General features: G+C 36.9%; 1 protein-coding gene across 1 annotated transcript in view; it reads left to right on the top strand.

Annotated features, from left to right (window-relative positions):
- Nucleotides 1-26879, top strand: part of ADGB (androglobin) — a 117492-nt gene that overhangs the window by 9653 nt on the left and 80960 nt on the right. Inside the window, exons 2-7 of the mRNA XM_040599405.1 lie at nucleotides 9850-10000; nucleotides 13245-13337; nucleotides 16184-16255; nucleotides 17498-17686; nucleotides 23848-23987; nucleotides 26308-26394. Of these exons, the coding sequence (XP_040455339.1) occupies nucleotides 9850-10000; nucleotides 13245-13337; nucleotides 16184-16255; nucleotides 17498-17686; nucleotides 23848-23987; nucleotides 26308-26394 (732 nt within the window). The remainder of the gene's footprint in view (nucleotides 1-9849; nucleotides 10001-13244; nucleotides 13338-16183; nucleotides 16256-17497; nucleotides 17687-23847; nucleotides 23988-26307; nucleotides 26395-26879) is intronic.

The raw sequence follows: 26879 nt of genomic DNA on the forward strand, positions 1-26879 counted from the left end.
TAGTAATTGTGCATTGAAACTGGAGAGCATTCTTAAAATACCATGTTAAAGACTCTGTTTTCCATGGATTATTCATTCACTTAAGCAGAATGGTCTTCAGCTTCTTGTGTGCGCTGTCTGTACCACTGCTGAAGAAATGGGATTTCCTGGTTTTCTTATCAACGCACGCTAAGTGTTTTGTAAATGGGTTGACCTAAATCCACAGAAGTACTAATGTGCTCTGCCATGCAGAGATTTTTAGTTCTTAGTTAATTACCCAGGTGCCATACAGAAGGCACAAAAGGATTTTACAAAAGCCAACAAGGAAGAAATGCTGAAGAAAGGAGCAAAGCACAAGCTTTGTTCTTAAAAGTTACTTGAGGATGAAACCCTAGTGTGGAAAGAGGTGCTGCGATCTTCCCATCACACATCTAAGGCCAACTCAGTCATTTTAGCAGGCAATATTGGGAGAAATAAGCTCAAAAAAAGTTCTGTAATTTCTAAGGAGCTGTACAATTATATGTGGAAACATGGCTTCAGACTCCCTCTTTGAATTAGGTACAGTAAAGAAGGATTTGGAAAGAGATCCTCAGCTTCCTGCCGTGGAGGACAACCGTAACAAGTGGGTGCTCTGTAACTATACTGTTAATGGTTTTTCACACAGAGCTCGGAGGAGCAGAACTAAGATCCCCAAAATGGCATGTTCCTTCTTTTTCTTGTCCCGAGTTTGACAGAGGTATGTGCTGCTTGAAATAGGCTGTTCCAGAAGCTATAGATCATTATTCTCACCTGAGTTGCACATGGTGTAAAAAAGTTCAGCTGGCTAATTATATGCTGAGGAGTCAGGTGTTTCCTTTTATCAATTTTAAATGTGCTGTATTTAATGTTAGATGCATTATTTTTTTTCTTTTGTGAGAACAGGTAAATACACTCTTATCTGTACTACTCAGAAGTTTGTACATTTACACTTTTGTTATTCCTCCATGCTCTGAACTGTTGCCTGTCACTGAATTTCCAGTTATTTTCACATTGCTAGGGCAACTGAACCAAACACACTATTTGATACAAAGGACTTAAAATTGTTTATACTGGATGGCATTGTACTCATTGCTTGTATTGGACATCCTGCTTCTAATGTGACCTGGTGTTTTACTTTCTTCCTTGACCTTACTTGAACAGAGATCTTAATTATCTTTCATGATGACAGACAGCTCCTGGTCTTGAAGAGTTTATCATTGACTGAGAACTATATACGCGTAGTCATTTGCTGCTGGTTGGAAGGACAGTGCATTGATCAAACAGAAATGGGGTCTGCATATTGGATGTAGATGTTACTTGCACTCAAATCTGTGACTTGTTGAAAGACTGCAAGATGCTGCTGGGACCTGCTGGTGCCTATGGCAGTCTGCACTCCGTTCACTTGGCCTGTTTCCTTCACCTTTTGAAACCAGGTAACCATAACATTTGGGCTGGTTGACAACAGTCCCACCTGGAGCACAACCCAGAGTCAACTGCCTTGAAAGGGTCAGTCAGAGATCACTTCTGTTGGCTGAGATTGGCACCTGAAAATCACCAGAAAAGGCACTTCTCTTTCCAGACCCTTGCTATGATTCTAGCTGGGTATTGGTATGTCGTATCTCCACCTGTAAAACTGGATATAAAGCCCTCCTCTGTAAACTGTTTTTGTTTGTATAAATTAAAAGAGCTCATTTAAGAGCTTGATATTATAAGGTTTTTGGGAGGCATCTTGTGGAATTAACCTTCAGTGTTCCACTCTCGGGAATGTAAATTTAAACCAAAAAAAAATTTTTTTTTCCCCAAGGGTGCCTTCTGAAAGTCTAAATGGCCTCCAGTGTGGTAGAACATGGAAGGCTGGCAATTGAATGACCTCCAGGCCATCTGATACCTTCTATTACTACTTTTCAAATATGTAAATTAGTTTTTTTTTCTCCATTCCATATTAAAAACTCTTTGACAGCAGACCTTTGGCTCCATAGAATCAGGAGCAGAGATTTTTTGCTATAGCTGGCTCTTCCTGGCATTGCTCTCATGGGCCACAGAGCCTTGTGCTGCTGTTGAAAGCAGTAGTGTCTATGCTATTATTTCTGAAATCTGTAACTTCACCTGATGTTGCTTCTGCCTTTGAGCTCTTTACTATTGACAGTTTGTGCAATAAAAGCTATTCTTTTTCCTAGAATGCAAAAATAGAAGGTCAAATGAGTCCAAAATTCTAACACTGTGCATGAGCTTGCTATGAGCTTGAAGGTTGGATTTCACATTAACTCTTACAAAAATACATGAAAAGATGTATTCTTGTTTTAGCTTTGCTAAGATTTAGTCACACAAGATAAAACAAATCTATTGTGATCGATATGAAATATTCCATTGCCTTATCACTCTATTTGTATTCAGTTTTTGAATGCATCTTCTATTTTTTCTCTAACACATGACACCAGTCTAGTACTCTATTCTGCTTTTTATATTCAATTTCTGACTTTTTTGTCAGTTCAGATATAGGAAGAAGTTATAGCTGGTATAAATGGATCAAAGTAGCAAAAGTCTGAATTATGCTCATGAGAACTGACCCAGACTTTTTAAAAAAAGATACTCAAATATAGCTGGAATTTTAAAATTATAAAAGACCAAAACTCAGACATTGTTTATAAGGCAACAAATGGAATCAGGCTGAAAATTAAGAGAACAAACTAAAAAAAAAAAAAAAATAATAAATTTTAAACCCACAATGTTTCTAGGCCACTACTTTCCATCAACTTTTCTTTGAAATAATGTCCAGGAAACACCACTGTGTATAATTTGAGCAAGGGATTTTTGCATGTAGCTTTTTTCTCCCCCTTCTATAACCTGAAAAGCAAAACAGGAAGGGACATCTCACCACCCATTAATACACAGGCAAATAAAAATAAAGTATGTGGACTTCTAGCTAGCAAGGCTAAACGTGAGTCTAGGTGACCATTCTCCCTTAGCAAATGTTTCTGCATTTCAAATAGGCTCATTCTTGGCAAGTTACGGAAGTCTATTAGTAGTTTACCTGACACCTACAAGGATATCACCTATGTTTAGAAATGAGACTATTACACTTGAAAGTAGTGATCCAGTTTACAGACTCCTTCAAAAAGAAGATACCTATAAAGAATAATCAGTTGGTATTAATCCTTTCTATCATCACTTCAGTTTTCCATAGTTTGATCTTTCTTCACATAGAAAGCACTCTGTTTTTTGAGGAAGAAATCCTAGTCCAGTACACAAAAGCTAAATGACGACAAAACCTGTTGTCATAGGCTTTGCAAGCAACTATCATTGCAACTTAGATCCTGTACAATTATTTGCTCTGCTCATCATACCTGAACTGCATCCATGGCTTGAGTCTCTCCCCAGGCATGACAGCTCTGAGCATTTAGACTAGTGTACGTTTCTTTTGCAGAGTCCTTTAAGTTTTGGCCCCAGTGTCCAAGGTAAGAATAATGGTAAATTACTGTAAACAACACATACATATATAGATTTTATTCTGTAATTGCTGCTGACTATACTAATAAGAGAAGACTGTATTGACGTAGCTGCTTATGAGATCATTTGATCATGACTCATTCTGTTCATTCCTCTTCTGAAGAGTGGCACTAGGTATGAAGAAAAAGAGCAAATAATTTTGCCACAAAATTACTGATACTTGGTCAAACATTCTGATATCCTTTCCAGATTCTTATGAGCTTGAGTGTTGCTATGGCTTTTGTTATGGGTTTCTAAGATACTCAGATGCTACTTATAAAAAAAAGTTTCAGTGATTAGAGCTTAAAAAAACTTTCTGCCATAAATAAGGTGTTTAAAAGCACCTTTTGTCTTTGAGTTTTGAAGAGATTAGGGAAAAAATTAAGTAGCTTCCCCACAGGGCACGATTGAAGTTGAGCCATCTGTTTGTTTCTCTGCCTTCTTTTCTCCTAATATGAAAAGGCCTTTCCTTGGGCCAGAAGTTCTTTCTTCTGACTGCTCAAACAATCTAAGGGAAGGGACACATTTTTCTTTACTGCTTTCTGCTAAATGGAAAGAGACCAAAATTCTCATTTCCCTGTGATCCAACATTGGTATCTATTGAGCAATATGAGGTGTGAGATTCCTATCTCTTCCTTCACATTGATTTTGCTTCTGTATGTATAGAGGAGTTCAGAGCATCCAGAGGAGTCAAAGGAGGAAAGAAGGATAAAAGTTTCATCTCTGAGCCTCATTCATTGACGTGAATACTAGTTATCTAAATATCATGTCCTGTTACTGAATCATTTCCATTAATTATTGGCCATCCCAAGAACTGTAGTCAGTGTGACATCAGATATATGTTAATACTGTATTTCTGGGGTTTGGATGAAAATCGGCTTTACAGTGTAATGGTTGCAGACATTTCATGGAACGAATAGGTTGTATTTGGTAAAAAATAAAAGGTTGACAATGCTTTTCTGGCAATAAGGTGAAAATGATGAGCATCAAATGGATTTTGTCTGTTGTTGGGGTATTGTTATGATTAAACATACAATTTATTTTTTCATCTTTAAAACATCCTAGGGGTAATGTTTGTGACCATTTAAACAATGTACAGGGAGCACTAAGATGGGATGAAGTGATGGCCTGTTGGCAGTTATTTAGCAGCAAATGCCCTGCTGTGGAGATAAACAAATTCTTAACTGAGTGAATCAAATGAAGACCAAACTCACAATCATTGCATCTACAGAAAAGCTAGTCTAGAAATACCTAGTCATACCCTATCACTTAAATGCATCATACTGCAAATAAAATGACTGTTTTGTTTAAACAGTTTCTGTTACAGATATCAATGCTGTCTTTTGATTCTCCAAAATGTGCTTTAAGCAAATGCGTATTTTACTCCCTAGTTAAAGTTAGCTAAGAACAGATGCATGGACATGAACTGTAGCTCAGCTGCTGAGTAGCAATTCACTAAATCAATAAAAACTTAGCTTTCAGTTTTGCATCTCAGTCCTCAGGCAAAGATCCCAATACTGCATCCCAAGTCCATCAAAACATCTATTTTGATTTCTTAGGATGATAATATAAAGTAGATCTTAAACTTTGAAATGTAAATAGGTTTATTAGAAATAACCAAATGAAACCTTATGAAAGTAGAAAAAAGATTTAGGTGCAAAAAATATCTTTGCAACCTATGTCATAAAGAATAACAAGGATCACAAAAAGAATAAAAAAAAGATTGGATATATCCGTAAGCAAATAACTACCCAGAAACCCTGAAGAAGTCATTGATGTGGTGCAATCCCTGGGGATTTTTTTTCCTAACTTCCAAAGTACAGTCATGAAGACAGGAAAAGCTGAAGCACTTTTATCTTGTCAAGGCTCCAATCAGATTTCTGCATAAAGCTCCAGAGTCATTCTCTTGGGAAAACTCCTTCAGTTTTGCTGGGTACCCTCTGTGAGGAATGGTCAAAGATAGTTTACTGGTAGATTTAACTGCTTCAAGATGAAAATATTTGCTCCCTAGACTCCATCAACCATGTTGACAATATCGTGCTTACACAGTGGATGAGCGACTAAAGTGTCTATGTCTACAGACCAAAAGACTATGTTTAACTTAAGAAAGCACACTTCAGTGCCTTGAGGGCCTGTTTCCCATCTCCCTATAAAATCTGAAGTCTCTGAAAAACTTAGGGTGCAATCTATCTGCAATTTTTTTTTTCCTGTTGTGTTAGTCTATGCTGCCATTCCCTATTTCCCTATTGGCTCTGTATCAATTATACCAGTATTTTTGGACAAGCTGCTTAGAGAATCAGAGGTGAATTAGTGCCAGCTTCATGTTTCCCTCATTTGGCAATTTATTATTCCTTTTTTTTCCTTTAGGGTTTAGCACAGGATTAAAAAGAAGTCTGCCAGTAGGTTGGTGTTCAAAGTACGGTTGCACGATGAAGCCATCCAGTTTAAGCATAAAATACCAGTAATGGTTTGCATTGTCCTTGTGACTGTTAGTTTCAAAGGATTCTCAATGAATTACATTATTCAATTCCTCTAATAAAGGAACTTCTTAATAGCCTTATTCAAATATAGTATTTTAATATATTCAGCTTTTTTCACTTATTCATTTATATTTGGAGTCCCATTAAATTGCAGTTCTTGATGAATTTTTCCAAAATATTATTGAATCATCTTTTTTGAGAAGCAGGAGCACTGGGCTTCCCTCACTTAGTTTGGACATTTCAGTCGTACTGTTTCCATGTCTTTCACCTTGTTAGTGTTGAGGGTATTCTATTATGTCAAAGTATATTGGAAAGTTATTTTCTGTTGTAGTGTGATAGTAAGCTAGGCAAGTCTTTCCATATCTCATCATTGGTTTTTATCCTCTTTTTTTATTCCGTTATTTTCCCAAAGCAGTCAGAAATCTTACAGCAATCATTGCAATTATTATTTAACTTTCTTTGGGAACAGCTTCAGAACATCTTTATAATAATTTTTATTACTATTACTATTATTATTATCATCATTATTATTGTTATTACTGTGTGAAACTTCCATGCTTCTCTATAAATATTTAAAAAGCAAATGCAGACTTAGAGGGATGAAAAAGATACAAAAAATTATACGTAGTCCTTGAATATTTAAAATTGCTACATAAATTCATATTTCATCTGAAATAAGAGAAAAGTAGAAAAAGTAAAAATTTTAACTGCTCATTTTTTGCTCATAGGTACATGTAAGAAGCTACCAGGAGTTGTACTTAAATCAATGTTGAAAGGGGCAAATTTTCAAAATATCACAACTGTTGAAGCTGTTGGTACAACTAGCATTCTGGTTTTTGTTCTTCATGCATGCAGTTGATTCAGATAGAGTAGAATCTTTGAAATAACCAGAACTGATATAGACATTCCTAGTAATTCAAAGAAACTGATGAACACTTTAGGATTTTCTACTGCTTGTTAAGTATTATTGAATGTAGAATGAAGTATCACTGATTTAAGAAAATGCTGGGAAAAAAATGATATGATTAATGAAAGATCAAACATAATGGAGAGGGGCTGTAGGCCATTTACAGATGACTGAGATGACAAAGATGGAAAAGCAAAGTACCACTCCAGAGAATACATCTTCCTTCCAGCTAGAGTGGTAGAAGCTATGGTTTTTATTTGCACAGCAGAAGGCACAGATGGTACTGAATTTTCACAGCTGTCTTCCAACAAGAGTTACTGGTAGTGTGGATGAATATACTTATTGTCTAAACAGTGAGAAATCTTTATTTTTACCCAAGTCTTTGTCCTTATTATTGTTAACAACAAAGTGTTACGGAATCACAGAACAATGCTGTTTGAAAGATGCCTCTGGAAACCATCTAGTCCCACGCTCTGCTCAAAGCAGGGCCAGCTTATATCAGGTTGCTTAGGTCCTTGTCCATTACAATTTAAAGTATCTCCAAGCACTGTAGTTCCACACATCCTCCTCCTTACCATTTTTTGAGATGAATGTGGTGTTTGCCTTTTCGCAGTCATCAGAAACTGCCTGATTAGCCATGGTCTTTTAAGTATGATTGACAGGAGCCTTGAAGTGACTCCAGTCAGCTCCCTCTGTACCTTTGCTCACATCTCAACTAGACTCATGGAGCTGTGTGTGTCTAGCTGGCTTAAGTGCCTCCTAGCTGCCTTCCTGTAGTGCAGACGATGCTTCATTTCCACAGACTCTTGTTAGTAGCCTCATGGACTGGGAGGCTTGAGAGCCAAATTTGCCAATAAATTCTAAGACACAAAAAGGCATTGAGTACCTTGGCCTTTCCTATGTCCTTTGTGGCTAGGTTCCCTGCCCCGTTAAGCAGCAGACATGCATTTTCCTTACCTAGTTCTCTTTTTCCTGCCAGTGTACTTATAGAACCTTTTTTCCTTGTACCTAATATCCTTTATTATTTCAACTCCAGCTGAGCTTTTGCTTGTGTAATTTCATTGCTCTACACCTGAGCAATGTCTCTGTTCCCCCAAGTGACTTGCCCCTCTGCTCCCACCTTTTGGGAGATAGGGCTTAGCAGTATTTTCAAGTGTCACTTGCTACACACCATTTTCCCCTAGCCAGACTACTCATTTATGTAGTCTGTGTTTGTCTTTAGAATGCAGTCATAGTTTGTGTTGCACCTGTATAGGAACAATGAATGGATATTGTATACAGCAACTGAAAAAGAACGTGTGTGAATTATGACACTGACCATTTTATCTGAAATGTCAAATGCTTTTTGCAATCTGAGTGATGCTGTAAATCATAATCAGGGCTCACTTTTTTTCCGTGCAGTCACCAAAATCTCAAGAGAAAGCTATAATTCTAGTATCTAAAATGTGAGTATGGCTTTATATGATATCACTGATGTATATTGGTATAAATATCAACATGATATCATATGCAATATATGGCCAGAAGTTAAAAAACCCTGTTCTTAAATATAAAAAAACCTGGAAGCTTTCCCTTTTAAATCTCTTGAAGACATCAGTTTCTGAAGAAATTAAGCTTTAATTTTTAAAATAATTATGTACTGGCATCAGATTGTAAAAATAGGTCTCCACTATAGCCCAAGATACTGGTATCTTCCTGATCTCCTGGACATATTTGTAATAATCTTGCTATTTCTCATTAAAAAAAAAAAAAAAACCAAAAAAAAAACCCGACAAAAAAACTGCACAACAAACCATGGTGTTGTATAAGGAAAGGAAAGAGAAAATTACAGTATCTTTAGCTTTTTATAGCTGATATACATAATGTAATAGAAGTATCTTGTAAGTACATGTAAGTGTATTGTTAAGGCTGCAGTAGTAAAAAAGTCTGTCTCTACTGTTCTGCTGTAGGACACTGCTGAGTGTGAATCAGAGGGAATTCTGACCCTAGGCCTTTTTATGGACGAGTTGAAGTCTGTGTCTTTGCTTGGCAACAAGATTTATTTAAACCCTTTTGCTCAGTTTCTGTTGCCGTGTTGCTTCTCAGGTCCTTTCAGCTTCTTCCCTTTGTTCTTTTGAGTGGACATCATCTACAGTTTATTGCTAGTGGGTTTGGGAGAATATCATTAAGATGTGACCTGCACATACTTCATCTGCTTCCAGGTCTGGTAGTTAAGGAGGAAGGAGCTGCTGTATTCTTACTGTAGCTAATTCAGTTTTCCAGCCCTTTCTATGCACTGGGAGAATGATGTACACAGATACTGCTAGTGATAGTTGGTAACTATGAACATGTTGTGGTTTAGTCCTGTGAAAATCCCTGCAGCCTCAGCAACTTCTTACCAGAGCTGTGAATCCCAAGAGGGTTGGGAGAGTGCTGGTAGCACAAGAGGTCCTGAGAATGAAACTACCTGGAGACAGAACTGGCTGGTCTAACAGCTCACAGATGCCTGGAAGTGGGAGTCATTTGCCCAAATATATCTTTTATCCATGGCAAGCTCCTTTTAGTTGGTTAAAGAAAATAAGTCAGGGAAAAGGGAAGGGGGGTGGGTGGGTGAGGGGGAGAAAAAAAAAGAGGAAAGCCTTCAGATGGGTGAGTTACTGGCACAGGAGGAAGGAGAATCATGTGGCTTAAAGCAGGGGAAAATGAAGAGGGAGGAAATTGTCCTTAGATTCTGCTTTTGTTCTTCAGCTGTCCCATTTATTTCAGCAGGACTCCTAATATAAATGCATTTAAATATTTTATTGGTTTATACCTAATAACACCATCCGGCACTTCTATAGGCATGCTTATTTTAGTGACAAAATGTTATTGTAGTTACTAACACTAAAATTTTTATTATAGTACATTAAAAACGGAATATGTTATGAGATAAAAAAATCTTCCTACTACCTACCCTTGCCTAATGTACTACTCATTTTTATTCATGCCTCTGTTTCCCAGGGCAGCTATGTCTTCCCATGTAGGTGCTTCCAACAAAAAGTGGAGATTTCCTATTTGGCCAGAATGGAATGAAGCAGATATCAATGCAGAAAAATGGGATACTGGAAAGGTTGGAAAAGAGAAAGAAAAAACTGGAAAAAGTCCAATTTCAGTAAGTTGTGTGACACACATATATTATTTCCACTTTGGTTTTCGTACCTGTATTTAATAGAGTATTTGTCACAACTTCAGAATAATTTGTTATTGATAAATACATTAAATATATTTTAAACTTACTGAAATAGTTCCCTACTAAACTAAAACAACAAACTATAAGTATTGTACCTTGTTTATTTGTTGCTTTTTAAATGAACTGGTAACATATTTGTATGCATTAATGCGTGCACATTAATGATTAAAAAAATATGCAACCCCAATATCTGTTTCATAACATAATTAAAACTGGGTATGTGGAAACAGCTGAACTGTTGCGGTATGTTAGAGCAATCCATTCTCTGGGCACCGCACTTCCTGTGGACTCAAAAGGGTAAATGCACCCACTTTTATTATGGGAAAAACAGATGCTGAAGTCTTTTGCACACCTTGGTTTCTAGACGTGTGAAGCACTGTCTACAGTTCTAGCGTGCAAAGACAGATTTGATGGCATGGGATATCCTCAGTTTGCAGAATGTAATTACATACCAGATGCAGAAAAATTCCTTGGTCTTTCCAACTCCAGGATGACTTCTGAGTCTTATGTGAATTTTTGCTCCTCCAAACTGGTTATCATTACAGAATGTGTGTGTGTTTTATGCAGGATTAGAGTAGATTTCTTAAACTTAGCATTTTCAAGTGATATTTAAAATCCATTTAATACCATGCTTAATCATCTATTTTATGTGCAAATTATGCATTGTTCATATATTTGTTCTGTATATGTGTGCTAAGTATATGTTAGCATATGTGTTCGTAGATTTTTTACATTTTCTTTATTGCAAGCTTAAATATCTTGTACTCCTCTGGGGCCAAAGTACTCTTTTTGAGAGAAGGTATAGGTTCTATACTGAATGCTGCCATTAACTTGACAGGTAAATAATTTTCCTTTGTGTCTTTCTTTTGTTCCATTACCACATTTGGTGTCCTTGGGCTGTACTCTAAACATTTATCTAGCACTGATCTGTTAGGTCTGCCAGACAGTATTATAATACATAAAATTTTAAAATACTTGTAACTGAAAATCTTTCTTCTTTTTTAGCTTGAGGCAGTCTGAGGTGTTTACTAGACTATTCAGTTCTTCAGCCACAGATTATATGAAACTTTGCTCTTTCAACATGTTTAAAGGAGTTGTTAAATATGTTGGTCACAGCAGATGAATTTACAGATCTAAAGAATTTTCTAATGTAGCCTCCTTTGATCCAAGCAGCTAGCCAGAAGTGAACACCGTATAGGGTATTTCAGTTAGAAACAGAATTAGTGATGGCATCCATTACCTTTGAGTACACTTAGAACTCAACTTGTATACAATCCTATTTTCTTGTATGGGAAAGGAATAAATCAGAAGTGATCTCTTTCCTTGTAGGAGTAAAGCTCTTTTACCAAGCACCTCTACACAACAGCCTGTCTTAGAGCAGTGCAGCGTGCTGCTGAGATTGGGCATTTGACCTTGTGTATTTCTCTTGTGACTTTTTCTTGCTTGTCTTTCCTGTAGAACTTATGGTTGAGGCTCCTGTCCTTAGAGCATAAACTCCTGAGACCTGGCAGTTGTCTCATATAGCCACCCAAAATTAAAGTTCAGTTAAACCTGATTTTGTCAGCCAACTTTAGCTGAACCTACAAAATCCTTCTTCAAAGTATTTTTTGCACTTGTAAGCTAAAAAAAAAAAAAAAAAAAAAAAAAGTGTATCTCCCAGCTTTGGTTTTTTTAAGTGTTTCTTTGGGTAGTGTTCCATCATTCTCACCTGCCTCCTTTTTCTGGTTTATCTAGCATTTCAATGCTAAACTTCACTGTTACACTACATAGTGAGGGTTGGATGTCTCTGAAAGTAGAATATAAACACTGTTAATACAGTTCTGTATGGTCCAGGCTTACAAGATTTCCTTTAAGATTTCAGGAAAAATAAGTATTCCTAAAAGGTTCTTTTATTCTCCGCAACTTCTCTTTTTTCCTTCAGGAACTTGAAATTTTTGCAGATTGATACTGTAGAGGAATGAAGCTGGGTTAATTAGCATTGATAATATACAACTGTGGGCTGGCTTCAGGGGCGGTGGGTTGGCCGATGTGGATAAGGTGCAGCTGTGGCTGGTTCTGTTAAGTGGTTGAGAGGCAATAAAGAGAGAGCAGCCGAGGAAGGAGGAGAGAGCGTGCCCTGGATGAGGTGAGGAAAAGGCAGCAGAGGGACAGGCACGTGGAGTATGCTGGTATGAGATGGTGAAAGACCTTGTTGCAGCATGATAGTTTGGAGAGTGCTGCAACAGATATGTGGAAGGAACGTACACAATGAAATAAATAAGAAAAAAATTGCAGGGAGTAGACCGTTTTGGAGTCTGGTTTCTGTTTGGTTTTTATGCTTATTTTGCCTTCCTTTAATCAGTAAATACTCAAGTCCCATAGTTTTTCCTTCCCAGAAACACTTTTCCTTGTCTGGTCTGTGGAAGATAAACAGAGTACAATGTGGGCAGTGAAACACACAGAGATTATAATATGTCTAAAAGCTATTTAAAGTTCCAGGCACAAATAAAAGGCATTAACTATGTTACTCATTAGTTTGTCAGTGAGCACGAGCAGTATCAGAGGCATCTCTTCATCCTACATGGTGCTATTAAGTAAACAGATATCATATATCCTGGCGCCTTTTGTTCACATGGAGGATAAATATCACTTGGGAAGTGAAAGTTTGAAAATTGTAGGATGCTCTCTATTAAAGAGGGCTAATTTATGTTGCTGTACAATTATAGCTCTGTTTGGTTTCTATGGCAGTTTTAAATGCATGGAACCCGCTTTGTGTCTAAATATCGCTTTAAATACTTTCAGTATTCAATTTAAAAAGTTTCAGAAATTAGTGAGTTAGAGAAAGTACCTAGAAACAACTTGGTAGAAGAGTGACTGACTTAAATGCTTGAACAGTTTTTTGGGAGTTTTTTTTGAAAGGTGGAAAAGAAAAAAAACCATCTCATATAGACCTGTTTAGACAGTGCAGGCCACATAGACTTCTCAGAACAATATAAGCAGCTTTCATGCTGAATCTTGATTTGGGGTTTTGCACTCTTAGTCCAGTTATAGATACTATTAGTTCCTTTTTATGCTGGTTTTCCTCTTCAGTGATTTATCATGTGAACAATATATTAAATCTTGTGGAAGATACAATACTGTACTTAATAAAAAATGTTTCGTTTTTGTTCATGCCTGTTTTACATAGCATGTTTTTGAGGATCCTGAAGGGAAAATAATATTACCAGCATCCTTGAAAGTGCATTCGTGGAAACGCCCACATGAATTTTTAATAAATAAGGTAAGAAACAAGCAAGGTCATAATGAAAAAATGTTATTTGCCTAGCTATGTCACAAGTAGAGGAAAATTAGCAGAGAAAGTTAGTTCAACAGGTAAAACCCACTTGACCATGCATATTCATCCTGTCCAGGAGACTGTTCTACACCGAGGAGTCCCTGATCCATGTAACAGTTAACCTATGCAGCACACACAACTTGGCCTTGAGGTCTTTGTGGTGCTGAGCGGGGTATAATCCCTGGTCGCTGGATAAACTCGGGCAGCTCCCACTTGTTACCGCAGTTATACCACCTGCATCTCCTTGCCTTTGTCTAAATGCAGCAGCAAGTTCTTATGTGAGCATCCCTTCTGATGTACAGTAGAAATGACGAACAGAGTTGTTTTCTTGTAAGAATATCCTCTAATAGTTCAAATCCTATCACAGCACAATAACAAAATGGGGTAACCCTCTCTACAGATGGGATCTGCACAGAACACTGAGCATGGATCAGAGGCCTGTTTGATGCTGCACAGCTTGGGTTTCCCAGTGGCTAAAAAGACACAAGGTTATCTGTACTCATCCCTAGCATTTTAAATGATACTCTATGGAGTCTGAGTGTCTTTCTTACTGGGAACTGCCATGGACCAGCACCTCCTGGTGCAAAGCATCATGGTAGTGTATCTTCCCAAGTCTGTTCTGCTTTTTAGCTCTGCATTCATTTGGAAGACACCTGGACAGAGAGATGCCTTTCTGTTCTTCTTTGTCTTCTAGTTTTCTCATTTAAAAATCAGTGTCGTGGCTAAACAAGTTTTATTTGTTCCAACTATAGCTTCCCTCGAGCAGGTATCTGAAGTAAATATCTGTCCTGAAACCATGAATTAGCTTTACCAGAAATATAGCACTTTTTCTCACTTCAACTGTTGTATTTCTCCAGTCTGCATACACAATGTGTCCACATTTTTGACAGTACTTGTCTGGAAGGTAACCATAACATTTTAAAACCATGCAAAGCTCTTGTTCAGTTTATTTTTAAAATTCATTGCAAAGAAAAAAAAAACAACCAACAGCCTACCATTTCAAAGGTTGGTGTTCTCCAGTGCTGTTGCTAGTCTAAGTGTTAAAGAATTTTTGCTTCAGATGAAATGCTGAAATTTTAAAACACTTTGACCACCCTTCCAACTTCTTTAGACTTGTCAGTTTTCCTTTTGTCAGCTTGTCAGTTCCATTTTTTATTAACTAGATACTAAGCAGGTCCAAATTTAATTTTTAATGGAGGAAGGAGAGGGGGAGGTCAGGAGGAGTAATTGACAAGACCAAAAGATGGGATGAGAAACGCTGCCAAAATGCATAAACTGAATAGAGGTATCTGAAGGATGAGGGCAAGAGTGCTGGCAGCCCAGAAAGCCATGGAAACATGTATCTGTATTAAAAAGACCTTTCAAAATCTATCTTCAGAGCACCATGAAGAAAGCATTTGTATTCTTGTAGACCTGATTAAAACTTTGATGCTTGTTTTGGTCCAATGTATTTTGAATCAAGAAGCTATGATTAGTAGAAATTTTGTACGTTGTTAAAAATTAATGTAAATCACAAGTGATGAAAGGCTGTTAAGATGATACATGTTACTACCTAATCTGTTAGTAACTATAAAAGAAAGTGTCAACGAGCCTACTTAGTGTGCTAAGGAAAGAATCAAGCCATGATTCTTTGCTCACCACAATAAATATCGCCCCCCTGTACCCGGCACCGGTGAGGCCGCACCTGGAACCCTGTGTTCAGGTTGGGCCCCTCACTGCAAGGCAGACACTGAGGTGCTGGAGCGTGTCCAGAGACGGGCAACGGAGCTGGGGAAGGGTCTGGAGCACAAGTCTGATGAGGAGCGCCTGAGGGAGCTGGGGGTGTTTAGCCTGGAGAAGAGGAGGCTCAGGGGGACCTTGTCACCCTCTACAACGACTTGAAAGGAGGTTGCAGTGAGGTGGGGGTCAGTCTCTTCTCCAAGTAACAGGCGATAGGACAAGAGGAAATGGCCTCAAGTAGCGCCAGGGGAGGTTTAGATTGGATATTGGGAAAAATTTCTTCACTGAAATGAAGCACTGAAATGGCCACGCACTGGAACAGGCTGCCCAGGGAAGTGTTTGGGTCACCATCCCTGGAGACATTTAAAAGACGTGTAGATGTGGCACACAGGGACATGGTTTAGTGGTAGACTTGTCAGGGCTAGGTTAGCGGTTGGACTCAATGATCATAAAGGTCTTTTCCAGCCTAAATGATTCTATGATTCAATGATCACCAATACGTGCTGAGAGACACATATATATTTAGTTCAATAAACTACAGTCCTAGTATGTTATTTCTACACTGCTTCCAAAAATAAAATGGACTGTATAAACAAGCAATAGTCATCAAAATTCGGTAATACAGTCAAAGGCTTGATAAAGTTAGTGTTCGTACTGACAATACCAATATCTAACTGACCATGAGGAAACAAATCCTGTTGAATCTTGGTGGGGGGCCAAGGAAGTCTTAAAGTATGAGAGTGTTATGATCATGATTTAAATGCAGAACTGCAAATATCATGAATAAATTGTGGGAATCTGAATTTACTTATGTCATTATTTAATTTTATACTCCACATCTGGTAACAATAATGATTTTTTTTAAAAAAATTCTGAACATCTACTTTTTAAGACATTTTTATTAAGAGATACCAAAGCAGCTACGAGATTTGCAAACTGATGGCCTTTAGTTTGCATATAACAAATGTTTGCCAGATGTCTAAAATTTGTATGTCACTGCTCTTAAACATTAGTGTTCATTTAATTTTTTCCAGATAATTCAGCTATGGACTTAATAATGTACTTTCTCCTAGATTCCTGTGGTTATCAAAAATGAAACCTCATTTGACCTTGTTTCAGCAAATGAACATATATTTTGTAGTGAGGTAGGTAGAAATACATTAATGTCCCTTTTTAAAAATGTTCTCTTTAATTCTTTTTAACTCTTTCCACCATTTTTTATTTCACTCCAAATTTCTACCATGAAGAAATAAGTTGTCACAAATTTCCTATATGAGTGATGGGAATAAAATGACAAGAAGTCATCTAGAATTGTATAATTAGAGTTTACCTTTTTTTACAATTTGAGAAAGTAAACCAATGATGTTAAGAGATTTTTCCAAACTTTTTTTTTTTAAATATACAGTCTATAAACTACAAAGTTTATTATGGGATAATATTCTCTAAAGATAAGAACAAATAAAAGCTTTATTAGAAAGGGTTTATGTTTTTCATTCAAGCTTTTCCGAAGTCATTTTCTTAGTGTGCCTGCATGTGTGTGCAAATGTCTGTCACCCAGCCGGTCTTTTCCTTCTCTCCAGAGCTGAATGTTTACTGAATTTCTATAGATCAGGGAAAAATACAAAGCAGGTAGAATCAAGGCATCTGAGTGCCTTACTGAATATGATATTACATCATAATTTCAATTTCATTCAGTGCTTCAATGCAAATTCAAAATTCAGACTAGAGAAATGGTATGGAAGCCATCAGAAAACAGATGATGTAAATTTCACTGTCTACAGAACCACTAAATAATTTGGGGCAAGTTTCTTTTAGTAAAAGTTTATTCTCATTATTGCTCATATAAATCACTGTAACAATCTGGAAATACTTGTGAAATTATGGCACACATCAGAAATCTGCATGTTAGAAAAATACATGCAATAAAGCATGATTAGTTAAAGCTGCTGTTTTAAATTCTTTAAATTATTAAACGCTTTTAATGATTTAGGATTGTTTTTTGCTGAGTACAAATGACAAGTATTAAAGCTAATATTCACAGTGAGCAGATATCTAGTAATAAGCAATTAAACAAGTGACAGTTCACAAATCCTGTAACATAATTTAGTTTGGAATCATATGCCCTTATTTTTCTTTGCTAAATGATGAACAGTATAATTTATAGTATGCCTTTACTTCATTTTGTGTTATTGTAGATATTATGATGATTTTAAGAAAAATTGTACCAGTGAAATTAATTTTTGCATGAAACCATAGCTATAATTTTATGTCCCTTCATTTAAAACAGGATCCCTTTTATTCATGACCATCATAATAAAACTAGATTTAATTTTTCTAGAAGATGTAAGTCAAAAACCTTTTTGTTTTCTGTTTTCTTCTGTTTTCAGCTCATGAGATGGATTGTAAGTGAAATCTATGCAGTCTGGAGGATATGTAATGAAAAGGCCTCAACTAATGGAACACGCACAGTGTTTTGGAAACCATGGGAACACATTTATGCCTTATGCAAAGCTACCAAAGGCCACATGCCGCTGTACAATAGCTATGGAAAATACGTAGTGAAACTTTATTGGATGGTGAGTACTCCAACAATATATAAACATTATGCAGCTAGCATGGCAAATTTTAATGGTCAGGGTAAGTATTTATTATTACTGAAAAGATAGGGATTTATAGGAATAGAAGTGTTGACAAATTGTTGATGAATGTTAATAAAAAGGTCTTTTACAGTTCATGTGACTTTTGTACAACTTAGAGCTTGATAAAGCAGAGTTGTTACTTGAAAAAGCAATATTATTTTTTCATAGGTTATGTAGAATTTTGCTGATTGTTAGGAGATTTTTTTTTTTTTTCCTCTGGGCACTATAGCGATATACTACATTTGAGTTCATTTGTTTATTTCATTGTAGAAAGAGGATCCAATAATGGCATGTTGTATATGTTCAAACTTTACTGAAATAACTTTCCTTATACTTGTGACTTTTTTTTTTTTTGGTGTCAAACAGTAGTTTTCAATGTCATTCCTTAGCCCAAACACAACTTCAATGCATTTGACAGAAAATAATTGGTTCATTCTGTATCATATAGTGAGTGGTTAGAATAATGTTGATGTAAGACGTGATTAATTTTCACCATTTGTAGTTTCTTTGACCTGCATGTGGTCCTTTACATCCTGTTTTTACAGGGTTTTTAAAAGGGTTGATTTCTAAACCATGTGCTCTCTTGCAGTCCAATGGTTTGTGATTTGGTTTTGGTTTTCTTTTTTTTTTTTAAACTCTGTGTTTCACAATGTTATGACAATACTAAGCATCAATGGAAATTGCTTTTACCACTTGAATTCTCAGTGTTTGTTGGCTTTAACTAGATAGGAAGGTATGTTTCATTTCATTTTTGCTAGAGAGGAAGAGATGAATACTGATTGTGAAGTTTGCCCTGCACTATAAACTATATAAATTAAATTTTCACTCAATAACTTTTACCCCATTTTTGTTTCAGTCTTAATTTCATCTTTTCATTTTTTTGTGTGTGCCTGCATTAATGGTTTTGAAATAATATTCAAAATATTTCTGTTCCTGTGTAGTGAATGACAGAATACAGAGTTTTGATGGAAGTGTTCAGTAGAGCCAGACAGCTGGCCCACACTTCTGGTCTATTAGGGTTAAGAATGATTTTTATTGTTTAAGTAACTTAGTTGGATGACTTTACAGAGATATTTGTATGCAGTTTTATTTAAAGGTGATCAAAGACTTCCAGTGTGAGGACCATTTACTGAGGATGTACCGGTAAAACAAAAACATCCCATGGAGCTTCTAAAGATAACAGACCGTAACTTCCTAATGCATTTTACAGTCAACAGGGTACACTTAATTCAGTATTGAACCTCATACTAATAAACAAATAAATAATCTTTGACCTAAAAGTTAGAAGTTGTCAATGTTGTTAGGGTTATTCTGGTTACATTTGTTTTATGCAAACAGAATATATCACAAAACACAAAGACATATAATTGAACCTATTAAACTTTCAGTTGCCCAAATTTGAAAATATTTTTGACGCAGTCAGTTGGAAACATAAAGTTGGAAGTGTTAGTGAAAACTCAAAAGGCACCCCATTGGGCTTCTAAAAAAATACCATTCATGGAAACAGAAAAAGTTATACTTTAAAAAAAGAAACAAAACCTAGAAAAGAATGTGTAAAAGCTTTTTTTTAAAAAAAGCCAAAATCAATGCTATGAATACAAGTGAACAGCTAAGACAATGCAGACAGGTAATTAAGCAGTCCAGAAATTTAAGCTGCTAATAGTACTGATACGCAATATTTTAAAACAAGCTATCACAAAATATTGATAATAAAAACATAAATGGCAAAGTTAAAAAAGAAAACCACCAACAAGCTGTTGTTTGATGAATATGTTGACTGAGCACTGGAAGGCTGAAAGAGATATATCTGTTCCTTGGCACACTGTGAATTGAACAAACATAACCACGTCTAACACAGCAGGCTAAGAGGCTTCAGCTGCTCAAATTAAATATTTTTGTATCAGTAGATCCAGGTAAGCTACGGACATTACTCAGAGTGCCTGCTGGAGATTCCTTCTTTAGGCATCACCACTCCACCTGTCTCTAGCAGCAGAATGTAGGTAGATGAATTAAGTGGTGAAGTGGTCTGGTACTGTCACTGGGAATAGGTGTGGGGGTTTTTTCAAGGATAATTAAGCTCCTCACTCAGTATGAGAGTCAACTATCTGAATTAGTCAAACATCCAGAGTTTCTGAGAGATTTCCTGAAGGTTAAGCAGGGCTTTGTATTAGGTGCATCTGTTTATGCAGATACCAAATGCTAGATTATTCTGTGAGAGTGCAGGAAAAGTTATAGAGAGCTCATATCTTTTATCAGATGGCTGCCACCTCTGCTTTTTACATAAAATGTGATGGTTAGAGCACTAACCATCCATAACTTAAGAGTGGAATAATTGAATATTCTTCCCTTCTCAGCTGTTAAGGACTAAAATTCCCAGTTTCTGCAAGGAAAGTTCCATGACTACAGCTATGACTGCTCTGCAAAGATGTATGTCATGGGACCAAAACCCAAAGGTGGCACCTGGATTCTTTTTCAAAGTTTCAGCATCATTTAGACTTTAGGATGTCATGTGTTTAACTTGGGTCTCTTCCAGCTTCATTGAGATTACAAAGGCATTGTATATAGTTAGTTACAAATGGAAAGGAGATGATCCTAGTGAGGAACTTCTTACTGAAATACAGAAAGGATGAAGAGCTAGAATTTTACTTTAGATAAATTAAATCCAAAATATGGCATAATTAATTAGGAGAAAAGGCAAATAAATATTAAAAGATTTTGAGGAAAATGGCATATTCAGCACTACTTCATATGCTTAAAATGTGATTGGGTAATTAAAAAAAATGCTCACTTTGCTTTCTGGGACAATATGTTATTAATAGATATGTACAGGAAAAACCCCATACAGTAAAAAGGAACCACCAAAGATTGAAGGAAATGCAAGAGGAGAGGAGGAAAATCAGGAAAGAACAACCTGAAGGGGTTTTTTTGGTCTTAAGCCATGGTAAAAAAAATTAAAAATAGAGGTCTCCTGAAAAGATGTTCTCAGCCAATAAGAGGCAGTCAAAAGAAAGAGCAACAATAAGTATACGAATGAAACTCAGATTTGGGGAGAAAGAGGTTTTGTGAGGGTTGTGACTGTGAAAAATGCTGATGTGGTTAGTGAAAGGATTTGGAAGGTGGAATGTAAGTCTGCAGGTCAGTATACTCAAGGACAACACTCTTAAATGCATAACAATAGGAAAAAAGTAAAATATACTAGAGGAGAAGAAGAGAATATATATATATATAATCTGTTGAAGAGTGAAGAGATCTTGTCTTCCTAATGGTCCTCATGGCAAGTCTCCAGTTTACCATTATTTGAGATAATTAGTATTGCTGTACAAAAAGAGAGGGCACAAACTTCCCATCTCAGGGTGTTTTTAGAACTTCAGAATAAAGGCACTTGCATCACATCAGCAGATGATGCTCCTGGAGAGGGACAGCAGCAGGTCAGTGCCTTGGATGGATAAACTGGCCATGTTTTGTGTTGGAGCTATGTAGAGAGCCTTGCAGTTGCGTGCAGTATGTCACTTGGAAACACCTCAGCACAAAGTTATTTCAGAAATCTCTGAAGTTACAAATACAAAATAATTATTCAAACACTTCCATGATCCTTGGAAATTTTCTCATATTCTGTTTCTATGCTGGAAACCGTTACTTAGTGGTTATAGTACAAAAGATTCCTGTGAATAAAAAGTAAGAAGAGATTTCTTTTACTTTCTCTATCACCCTGTTAAATTGTTTATAAATCTGTCTGTCTTTTGGAATAAACATAAATGCAGACAAAGCTGAGGAGAGCTTCTGAATGACTGCACTTATGCACGTTGCAGTTTGATATGTGCTTCCTGAGAGGCAATAAACCCCTGAGTGTATTAGTTTTACTTTTAAATAATCCTACATCATATATTTGAATTAAGAAAAATGTACCATTCTAATACAGCATAGATCAAATACGATATTTTAAAAGGAACTTTCCTATAGTTTGCTTTTGATACATGTCAGCTAGCCATCACTGAGGAAGAAATAGGACAGCAGTTAAAACTGGAAGAATCTCTTAACTTTCCTGTAAGGGGGAGCACTTAGCTGATTTGCATACCTGTGTTTTCCGTATCCTTTAGTACTGCCTCTACAGACCGAATATCTTATATTCATATAGGGAATAAGAGCTGCATGAGTTTGAGAAGGAAGAAATTATGTTGCCCATGTTCCTCAGCAGAGGACATTATTCTGTGTGTGAATTTAATGCTGCAGAGGTTGTGTATTCATGTGATAAAACACTGCATTTTAAAGCATCTATAAGAATTATCAGGGCAGTTTAGGCTTTTTTGTGTCTGTTTTGGGCCTTTGGGTTTATTTAATTTCCTTTCCTCTGGTTTTACAGCTGTATTTCACAGAAAGAAAATCAGGGAGGAAAAAAAATAGTGTCAGATGGTGGAAGGTTAAAGAAAATGTGCAAATGAGAAAAGACAAATTAGAGATAGATGTGAAACAGATTTTGCAGGAGAAAGTGGAAAATTAATAGGGAGAGAAGGCACAGTGGAAGAATAATGAACTTGTTTCAGTAAAGTATTTGTATTAAGTCCTGAGGGGGTTGTCATCCACCAGATCAAACTTGTGGATAGTATTTTTTCCCATAATAGGCACAATATTCTTTCAGTGCCACCCCATATCCAATTTTCCATTTTGCATTCCTGAGGTTTATTGAATTTGTTTCTTCATTTCCACTTTTTCTCACCTATAGATATCTTTTTCTATCCATAAACCTTCTCCCCACATATGTTTCTTTCTTTTTGTTGGTGTCTTACCTGCTTAAACCAGCATAATTGTTTTTAGAGTTAATAGTGAAATGCTATAAAAAGGTTATCACTGATAGAAAATAATTGCAATATGAATTATATTATTTATTAAGCATAAAAGGCAAGCAGTTGGTGAGGAGGGAAAAAAAATAATGGTGCTATATATACACAAAAATACTGTTGTCTTTTAAGAATTACATGCACAGAATTACTACTCTGAATTAAAAAGTGTCCTCAGCTGCAGAAAACCAGTTATCTCCTCAGTCTCTTTCTTTACTTTTTAACTTGAACTGTTCTGTCTATTAAACTTCAGCAATTACTGAAAGAGGAAATAAGTATGTGATCATTTCACTTACCAGGTCCTTTTCAAACTTGTGAAATCTTAAATATTTAGTTTTGACTGTCAGGAAAAGTTTCTATCCTAAAAAATGTTAGCCTCTTTTAAGGTTTTTAGGTATCTTTGCCATATGGTCTAAATTTATTTTCTTCTGAAACCTAACTCATGTAAAGTTAATTGACAGGCATTTCAGCTCGGAGCCACACTTTAGTTACAAGCAGAAAGCAGTAGTTTTGCCCTCTCTAATAACATATGGTGAATATTTTAGTGATTTGGTCATTCTTCATCATTTTGTTGGTGAGTTAACAGAAGTACTTGCATTTCTCCACTAATTCCTTGGCCTCTATTATGTAGTGATCATTAGTTAGACTTTTTTAGAGAATGGTAGGCAAGATTATTTTATGGGATACTAGTTCAATTTACTAATTAAATATCTATCTGGTACTGGAGACATCAGTATCTTGTTTTGCCTGTTTTTTCCTTTTTCTGGAAATGTGGATATTTTTAACATTTGGTCATTTTGAGTTATTTCCTATAACATTTTGTTAGATATAATCTTAATGCTTTCCAGGATACTGACCACTGCAGCCAGCATCCCCCGGTAGTTCTTGGGAAGCAAGGGGGACTGCTTATATCACAAGTATTTTCCAGACTAACACCTTAAAGAGGCGTTTGCAAAACTGGTATCTTAGTTAAGCCACTTTTTAATCATTGTTACAGGTATGAGAGGAAATATATTAGGCAGTAGCTCCAATTAGATTAATCATTGAAATTAATAAGTCAGAGCAGTAATAAAATGTTATGAATACTGTTTCCATGCTTCTCAGATACTATGTGAGAACTTTTAGAGCCATTTGTAATGTAAATCAAATTACAGTAGAATTAGGTTCTTAGGAAAGTGTTAAAAGTTCTCTTACATACATGTTCTGTTTCTAGCCCAGAAACACTATTTTTGCTCTTCTTTCCTCCCCCTCCCTCTGTCACAGGGGTGCTGGAGAAAGATCACTGTGGATGACACTATGCCTTTCAATGAAGAAGATAGTTTGTTACTACCAGCTACAACCTGTCAAATAGAACTTTGGCCAATGTTGCTGTCCAAAGCTATCATTAAGCTGGCAAATACGAGGTATGTTTAGTCATGGGATCACAGAATGGTTTGGGTTGGAAGGGTCATCCTTAAAGATCATCTCGTTCCAACCCCTCTGACACGGGCAGGGACACCTCCCACTAGACCAGGTTGCTCAAAGCCCCATCCAACCTGGCCTTGAACACTGCCAGGGATGGGGCATCCACAGCTGCTCTGGGCAACCTGTTCCAGTGCCTCACCACCCTCACAGTGAAGAATTTCTGTGGAGGAATTGCAAAGGAATGAAGCTGGATTAATTAACGTTGATAATATCCAGCTGTGGGCTGGCTTCAGGGGCGGTGGGTTGGCTGACGTGGATAATGTGCAGCTGTGGCTGGTTCCTGCTAAGTAGTTAAATAGTTCTAAGGGGTATGGAAGGGGTGGATTGTATAAAGAGGAGGACTGTGTGGAGGGAGACCTGGAAGAAACAGAGGGAGGAGAGAGAGAGAGAGAGTGTGCGTGCCCTGGGTGTAGGAGAGGCCTTGAAAGAAGCAGAAAAAAGGGGACCTGGATGAGGAGAGGCTGGCTGGAAGAGGAGACCAGAGAAGGAAGAACCCAGACACGGCAAAGGGATGGAGCAGTGTGGACTGCCCTGAAGAGGATGAAGAGACAGTATGGACAGTAGATGAACTTTTGAAACCTTGCGGGGGATTGGTGGCCGTGCTGGGGCAAGGCACGTGAGCTACTTATTAGAGTTAACCTGGTATGGGATGGTTGCAGCTGGCTAGTTTTGGTAGTGCTGTGACAAATTTCTTCCTAATATCTAGTCTAAATCTACTCTCTTTCAGTTTAAATCCGTTGCCCCTTGTCCTGTCGCTCCGTGCCCTTGTAAAAAGTCCCTCCTCAGCTTTCTTGTAGGCCCTCTTTGGTACTGGGATGTAGACATTAGGTCTCCCTGGAGCCTTCTCTTCTCCAGGCTGAACAATGCCACCTCTCTCAGTCCATCTTCATAGGAGAGGTGCTCCAGCTCTCTGATCCTCTTCATGGCCCTCCTCTGCACTTCTTCCAGCACGTCCATATCCTTCTTATGTTGGGGCCCCCCAGTGCAGTACTCCAGGTGGGGTTTCATGAAAGCAGAGTCATCTCACTTCTAGTTTGTTTTGTGAAGTCACATGGAGTTTGCAAAATGTTGTTTTAATACACATAGGAAATATATTTTGCTAAAAACTTGGTAATGACAAATATACACTTTTGTGAAAGCTGACGCTGTAAATCAGTAAAATCCCCTGTAGCTACAGAAGGTGCTATGTCTCCTTTTTAGATGTGTTTGTAAATTTATGCACAGAAAACTTTGCAAAGAAACTGGAGTGCTCTTGTCGTTTGCCATTATTCCTAAAAAGCTTCACATGTGGTTTTCTGCCAAATGGAAATGTTAAAGAATTTTTAATGAAATTTTAATTGTCAGCCTTTGCCAGTATTGACTTAACCAGTATGGAAAAACATTGTAAGCTACTTTGATGCTTTTGCTACAATTCTGCTGTTGTGGGCTGTACGGTGGTCCACTTCCCTGAAACTGGCCTGTGGCGCAATTATTGACAAATGATGGCCACAGGTTAGATTCCTATGAGATAAGCAGTGAACACCAAGTGTTTAAACGACTAAGCTTCAGAAAATAATTCAAAACACTGATCTGGGTAGTCAAGCTTCCCTCTTTTGGTCATATCAAGTTATGCTTCTCAGAAGCATGGTCTAATGTACTTCTATGCAGGCTAGGGAGTTGCCTAGAGCTGCCTGTTAGGAAACTGTTTGCAGGGATGTGTTTGAAACACTGCATTTCTCCAGAGCTCAAGCTGGCCAAGCACTGGCATCTTTAACCTTGGTCCTCTCAGGATCTACAGACAGGAATCTCTCCGGAGAGTGCTATCAGTTTGAAAGAGTAGAGTGTGGTACACTGGAAATACAACCAACTTGTGCATAATAACCTGGGGGTTAGAGCAGCTGCTCAGGAAATCAAAGTTCTAGATTCATACCCCCCTTCTAGCATGAGGGATTTCAAACCCACAGCTCCAACTCTGCAAAAAAAGGCTTAACTGTGTGCCAGTATACTTGGTATGCTTACTAACAATTTTGAAACTGTTGTTGTATCGGAGGGAATGCTAAAACAATGAACCTGATCCAATGGCATAAAAAATTTGGCTTTGTAGGCTAGTAGTCAAGCAGTGGTTTGGAAAACTGCTGAAATTGCAGTTAATAACTTGTTTTTCAGCAAGCTGTTCTGTTTATTTATGGTTTTGCTCCTACAGAAAGCAATGTAGACTACAGAGTTTACTGCAAGTTGGTTATATTACAATTCTGTGTAACGTCTGCTTTTGTCTTATAGTATATGTGAAACTGGAAGAAGAGAGCTGGAGGAATTTACAGTTCTTCATACACTGACTGGATGGATACCAGAAGTTATTCCTCTCCAGTAAGTTCTTCTATTAAACAGTTTACATATTAGTTATTTAATATTTAATTCTATAAGGCATTATGAAAAATAAAGCTGAACCCTAGAAGTTGTCACCATCAGTTTTGGGAAGTGTATGGGTTTTAATTCTGGCACTTGAGAAATATGCCTTCAAGGAATGCAATTTTATTGTGTTTTTCTTTGTGGGTCATACAGTTGCTTGTAAAGCTATTTATCATGTTAAGCTGGTGCCTATTCTTCATAAAATTAATTTATTTTTAACTAATATTAAACACTGTGGTGAAAACAGAGTTAGAGAAAACTTTGTTTCATGTAGTATACAAATATAAAATGTCTGCCAGTAATACTAATAACTTGAAATCTGAATGTCATATAGAAAGTATACTATAATGAATTTGGAAGTAATCAACTTCAGCTGGTATGCTGTTTTCACCTTTCAAATTGGAACAGTTGATATGCTTTTATTTCCAGTCAAAAACAGTATT

The sequence above is a fragment of the Falco naumanni genome, chromosome 6 (genome assembly GCF_017639655.2).
Source record: "Falco naumanni isolate bFalNau1 chromosome 6, bFalNau1.pat, whole genome shotgun sequence".
In the NCBI taxonomy this organism is placed as follows: Eukaryota; Metazoa; Chordata; class Aves; order Falconiformes; family Falconidae; genus Falco; species Falco naumanni.